This window comes from Camponotus floridanus, unplaced genomic scaffold (assembly GCF_003227725.1).
Source record: "Camponotus floridanus strain SB8 unplaced genomic scaffold, Cflo_v7.5 scaffold266, whole genome shotgun sequence".
Classification (NCBI taxonomy): Eukaryota; Metazoa; Arthropoda; class Insecta; order Hymenoptera; family Formicidae; genus Camponotus; species Camponotus floridanus.
In genome coordinates, this window is record NW_020229399.1 from 120,713 (window position 1) to 126,807 (window position 6,095).

The 6,095-nt window shown below is 55.7% G+C and overlaps 1 protein-coding gene across 1 annotated transcript; it reads right to left on the reverse strand.

The window, feature by feature from the left end:
* Positions 1–1,230: 1,230 nt before the first annotated feature.
* Positions 1,231–2,388, reverse strand: LOC112638215. The gene is made up of 3 exons (XM_025409455.1): positions 2,309–2,388; positions 1,719–2,253; positions 1,231–1,671 (listed from the first exon to the last, which is right to left on the reverse strand). Exons 1-3 carry the CDS (start codon positions 2,386–2,388, stop codon positions 1,231–1,233), a joined length of 1,056 nt encoding a protein of 351 aa, XP_025265240.1.
* Positions 2,389–6,095: the final 3,707 nt, after the last annotated feature.

The following is a 6,095-nucleotide window of genomic DNA, read 5'->3' on the forward strand; positions in this document are numbered from 1 at the left end:
GGATTCGGGTTTGCGCCGAGCGCGGGTTTTCGCCGGTCGGTCGGTCGGGCCGCGTCGGCTTCGCTCGACAATTCTCGGCCGTTTTAAGAGCTCGAATTTACAACGGCCCCGGTTTTGACAAGTATTAAAAAATGTGGGCGCACCGTGCCCCTGCCTCTGCCCGGCGGGTGTTCTACCGGGCGGCAGCTTCCGGCTGATATTGTTGCCGGGAATTCGGAACGGTGCATCGGAGTGCACCGTTACATATTAATAATACTTTTTTCTAAGTAGGCGGTAAATCAATGCACGCGATAAAAATTAGTCGTCGATACGTCGACGAGAGTACGCGTAAAACTAATCTACGATGCGGGAAATGTAGGAGGCGCGATAAATTAACCGCTAATAAGTCGATAAGAGTACGCGCAAGACTAATCTACGATGCGGAAAACGCGCGAGGCGCGCGAATCATTGCGCGACGCGTCTCTGTTCACATGTCGCGCAATTGATCGCGTCTCTCCAACCACCAGTTGTGCAGTTTGCATACGTTTTCCGAGGCGCAATTCTTCGAGTGATAGCCGCAGCGATAGACGCGAGTTGCGGCTAGCGTTCGAAGGAGTCCGATATCCTCGTAATCTGCGTCGATGGTCTCCATCGTCAGGTCGAGCTGTTCCGCGACCTCTCCCGCGATGTCGGCCAGCCACTTCTTTTTCTCGAGACCCTTGACGTAGATCGTCACCGCGGCGTTCGACGCGAGATCCCTCGACTCGCGATATATCGCGTCGCGAACGATCTGCTTCGCATGCCTATACTCCACGTGTCCGTCGGTCCAGTGAAATTCGTGGTGATTGAGAGTCAGCCAACAGGCCTGCGACTTCTCGCCCTTCGTCAGCAGATTCCACGACATCGGTGCGCGAAAGACGTGATGCGTCAGATCTCTGCCGTTCGCGAGTATCGTCATCTCCTTCGTCAATCGCTCGTTGACGACGAAACCCTGCAGATCGACGAAGATCGGCGGGGCGATATCGCCCGCGATCGTCGTCGCGGTCATCGTCGCGAGATACTGACGTTTATTCGCGTCTCTCCCCGATATCTTCGCGATTTCGAGTTTCCTCTCCACCCCCCCCTCTCCGACGCGTCGTCTTACAGGATCTTACGCACAACGTTCGTCAACGGATTGTACTCCACCACGCGATCGTGAATGATTAGACAGTACGCCGTGGTGTTAAAAGAACATTGTCTTTGCAGTCGAATTCAGACGAACGTCCACAGTGGCGTTTTAATCGCTTCGTTTTGGCGGGAACAATCTATCACCATGAGCGGGCCGCAGTATAGAAATTTGTTCATAGTCAGGAGCGTCTCGTCGCTCGCGGATCCGTAATACGTTCGTCGAAATCTCGCGTATGCATCGTACAGTACAGCGATCTTGTTCTTATCGAAGTCCAAATTCATATCATCGTACGGATAAAAGTCGAAATTGAGATACAACTTTACGTTGGTCAGATTGCACGCGTCGAATCTGGAAGCGTCCTGCGACAGGACGTTCTTCCATCCGATCTGCAACGCGAAGATGACGTAACGTGGTTTCTCAAGCTGCGTGGTCGCTTTTACGGCCCACAAGTATTTGGTCGTGCTCTGCAGGAGCGGAAACTTGTAGAGATTCCACAGCGAAAGGGCGCGCTCAGATATCGGCCGCTGTTCAACGTGCGCAACAGCGATAATTTATTGACGTCATTCAACACCACGTGCGGCACGCGCCACTGTATCTTCGTGAGCTCGACTCTCGGCTCGTATTTCTCGCGCGATATCAGACAATTGTTGTCGTTTCGCGCTCTTATCCGAATCAGCTCGTGACGCGCGTTGATGATGACGCGCCTGTAATCCTCGCAGAAACCTAGCAGCGTATCGAGAGGAACGCAGAAGTTGAAGTCGCCCGTCGACGCGACGCTGTTCGGTCCAGTCGCGAGATCCCATTCAGCGTTCTTCAAGATCTTGCCTCGTTCAGCCGTCAACGACGCGTAGTTCTTGATCGTGCTCGTTATTCTGACGTTGCGATTATGATCGATCTCCACGCCATCGAGCTCGTAACGTATCTCCTCGAACATAAAGGCGACGCAATTGTTCACGAGCCACGCCGGCGTCGAGGACACGGACGGCTCCTTAGAGGCTGAGGCAGGTTTACCCGATTCACCGCTCGACGCGGGCGGCGGATTATTCTTCGTATGTAGTCTACCTTCGACGTAGAGAAAACTCTCGCACGGCAGCGTATAGGTCCTGCTGTTGTATGGGTATTCGTATCTCGTCGCTGTATCCGAAAGTGGTGTTGGCGTACGGATTGTACGTGTGACTCTCGATCTTCACGATGCGATCGTCGAAGACGGGTTCCCCGCCGATGTTCAGAATGTCATTCATGTCGTCGAACTATCGCGCGGCTCTCGGTATGACGAAACCCATGAATCACAGAAAAGCGACGTTGGTGGCGGATAATCCGCCGACGCCCCTCTCTCTCGAGCGCGCGACTCGAGTTCCCGCGACGCGATCGCGGTCACCGCTGCTGCCGCCGCGATGCGACGTCGCGACGCTAGATTCGCGCACGACGAGCATCGCCCCATTCCCGTCTCTCGCCGCGTGCTCTCTATCGTCTGCGTCGTACGTGCAATCGAATCGAGATCTCCTCGTCGCGGAAATCGATCAATCGACCGTCCTGATCGACGACGCGCAGCGATACGTCGGTCACGAGTCGCGCGATGACCGGCAGATAAATGATTTGCCTCGGAATCTCCGACACTTTATATCCTGGCGGAACGTTCGGCGCGAATTCGTGTATCGTGTGGGCGGATCTCCCGTTCACGTACGCGTTCGTCGTCAGGTTGCGAATCGTGTTAACCGCGATAATGCTCACGGGCTCGTCGGACGCGTATCATTTGTTCGGTCGCAATACGCGAGACTGGGAGAAACCTAATAACGATCCGATATTGTTCGGTTTGGTGAAATTAATTCGGTACGCGCATTTGATTTCGCTTCTCATGGTATTGTCGTTACCGCGAGAACGCGATCGCCGCTCTCGTCCTCCGCGTCCTCGATGTCGTACAGATATTCGTCGTCGTCGTCGCCGTCGCTGACGCCATCGCCGCCGTCTCTCCCTCCGGTACTCGCGCTCGGCGATTGTCGCCGTTTTCGAAGAATCGCGGCTCTCAGATACGCGCTTATGTTGCGCAGCTCGTAGGATCCGATCGGGATCGTGATCGTCTCGTCGTTGTCGTCGAAGTAAAATTTATTGTTCGAGGAATTCACGTTCGGAATCGTGTTGTAGGTCTCGAAATTGGTTAGGCCGAGCTCGTAATCGTCGTCGCTCAGATCGAGAGGCGGAAAGTATCTCGCCGTGAGAACGTTGCTTCTTCCGGTCAGCGTGAGAATCAGACATGATGGCGCGCGCTATCGCCGTTAGAGACCGAAGGGCTTCCTTTTTCCTCCTCCCAAATCGACTCGTCGAAGGAAGCGCAGGCACAATTGTCCGCAAACGCTCTGATCATACGTCTGCTGAGAGTCGCGATTGTACGCGATGCGCGTGTCGCGTCCGAGATAACGCACGAGTTCTCGAGGCGAAGATTGCCGAAAGCGTCGAAGTAGATAGCGTCTTTTCCCCTTTTAGCGTATGCCACCCAATGCGTATCCAGCCCCGAGGCGTCGTCCAGATTCACGATACCACTCTCGTCACGACGAACTCGCGCCGGCAACGCGTCGCGCATGAATACACCTCTGAAATGACGCACGCGAGCGCGCTTGGCCGCGCTATTCAACGTTCGTCGTGACGCCGATCGGAGCTACGACGTCGTCTAACGCGCGCAGAGGCGCGACTTTGTTTACCTCTTCCTTTTAACCGTTCGTCTGCCTCGTCTCGCGATGCTTCCGCCGCGCTTGTAAGGCGCAAGATACAAACCGCGACCCTCCATCGCTCGATTGTGTCGCTGCAGCTCCTCCAATTGTCGGCGCGCGGCCTTATCGTCGTTCACCATCTTCGCCACGCCGGCCGCTCCGCCGATCAGCGATCCTAAAGCTCCGAGCACCGGCAACAGCGGCAGGAAGCCGCCGCGTTTCGCCGCGGGAAGAACTCGTTCTCTCGTCGTCCTCCTCCTCGTCGAGATCGTTCTCCTCTTGCCGCCGCCGCCGCCGCTCTTTCTCGCGCCTCTTCGCGCTCCAGTCATACCCATTCCTAGTTTCGTCTTCGCCTTCATAGCCGCCCTTACGGCCGACGCCGCTGCTTTCTCGCCGAGAGTCGAATCCTTGGCCCGGATACACTCGAACGCTCTCGCTTCGAGCGTCCGATCCGCGACGTGCCGATCGGCGAGATCGCCGCTCCGCGAATAGGCGATGTCGTGCTCGCGGCAAGCCGCGTCCAGCGGATTGACTCCTCGATCGCCTCGCGCGAGCCGCTTCGCGAGACGAGTACCAGGACCGCAAAACTGATATCCTGGTATATGTAGTTCGAACGGAAGAGCGTTTATAGTTCTATTGAGCAAACCGCTACCGCCGATGACTGCCGTCGCGGCGTCCTCAGCGTATCTCATACGCCTCGATCGTCGATGCGCTCATCGTCACGCCATTTCGTTCTCTCGGCACATGCCGCAGTCTTTGATGCACGGCGGCGGATCGTCGATGTGCGTCTTGCCACGGCTGATTGTGATGCTTGTGACAGAGGCGATAACGCTGCACATCCGGATCGTCCTTCAGATGTATAGGCAATCTCTCCCATAATCGATCGACGAAATCGCCTTGTCCAGCAGAAGCTTCTTCGGAACGTACTGCAACTAATCGACGCTAAGTCCGAAAATATCGTAATCGTCAATAGAATAAACATGACGAAGCATCGCGCGCGCGCGCGTAACTTTATCGCGTCACCGTCGGACACGCCTAACTGCGCGATCGTTTTTTTCCCTCTATATATATGCTCGCGAGGGCAAATCCGCGCTCGTTGCTCGCGCGCGCGCGAGCCTGCGCACTGAGACAGGTTCACTCGCGACAACGAGGAAGAATCGCGAGAGAAGAGAGAGAGAGAAAAAACGATGTGTTTCGTGCGTCAACCAATCGCGATAAGAGTGTCCAACGTCGACAGTAAGACGCGCTCGGTGAACGAAGAACCGCGAAAACACGGTAATCTATTATCGACCGCAATTCGCTGCGTAATCTGCGGTCCCTCTAATTGCGGTAAAACGAACGTGCTGATAAGCCTTCTGGAGAGTCCGCACGGCGTGCGATTCGAGAGCGTGTACGTTTACTCGAAGTTTACTCAGCCTAAATATCGATATCTGGAGAAATTGTTCGCACGGTGAGAGCGGACATGGTGAATAATCAGCTTATCGCGAGTATGAGGACGCGAGTGGATAACAACGCGGCCTCGTCGGCGAAGAAAATTGTCGCTCTGAGCAAGAAGATCGATGCTCTCGAGAGCGCCGCGACCGAAAGATCGAGCGCTCTGGAAACCGACGTTATGCAGATTCGCGCGAGGGGGAGCGCTCTCAAGAATCGGCTGCAAACGCTGGAGAATCTGCAGGAGCTTGCCGCGACGAGGATCGAGACCGTCGAGGCGGAGAAATCGGCCTCGTGCGCGGTCGCCGACAAGCGACTGGGCGATCTGGAGAGCTCCGTCGAGACGAATCGGGCGAACGGGGACGCATCGAGCAAACGCGTTGCGCGAACTGGAGACCTCCATCGCGCGGCTCGAAGAGATCGATGAAAACGGAGAAGCGAGTGCGCGCCTTGGAGAGATCTCTGTCGCACGTGAAGAATATAGTGGCGAACAACGAGAGAAATCGAGCCGCGTTGAGCGGTCACGACAGAACGCTGCAGGAGTTGACGGCGAAGGCGCTGACTTCTAACGCGAAATTGCGAGAACTGCACGCCGAGGTGGCGCGTCTGAGGAAAGACGCGAACGAACTCGCGAGGAGAACGGCCGCGACGACGACAACGGCGACGAAGGCGGCGGCGAAGGCGGCGGTGGCTGCGATTCCTAAGACGATTGATCCGAATAAGGTGGTTATAAAACTGGACGCTAAAATTCTTTTAATAAGCAACAGTTGAAAAGAGGGTAGAAAAAAAATAGAGACGGCGAGATGAGCGCC

Coding starts and splice junctions, on each gene's coding strand:
- LOC112638215 (XM_025409455.1), bottom strand. CDS start 2,388: ATGAATGACATTCTGAACATCGGCGGGGAACCCGTCTTCGACGATCGC. Junction 2,254..2,308: donor GAGAGTCACACGTACAATCC/GTACGCCAACAC, acceptor CCCATACAACAG/CAGGACCTATACGCTGCCGT. Junction 1,672..1,718: donor AGTGGCGCGTGCCGCACGTG/GTGTTGAATGAC, acceptor CACGTTGAACAG/CGGCCGATATCTGAGCGCGC.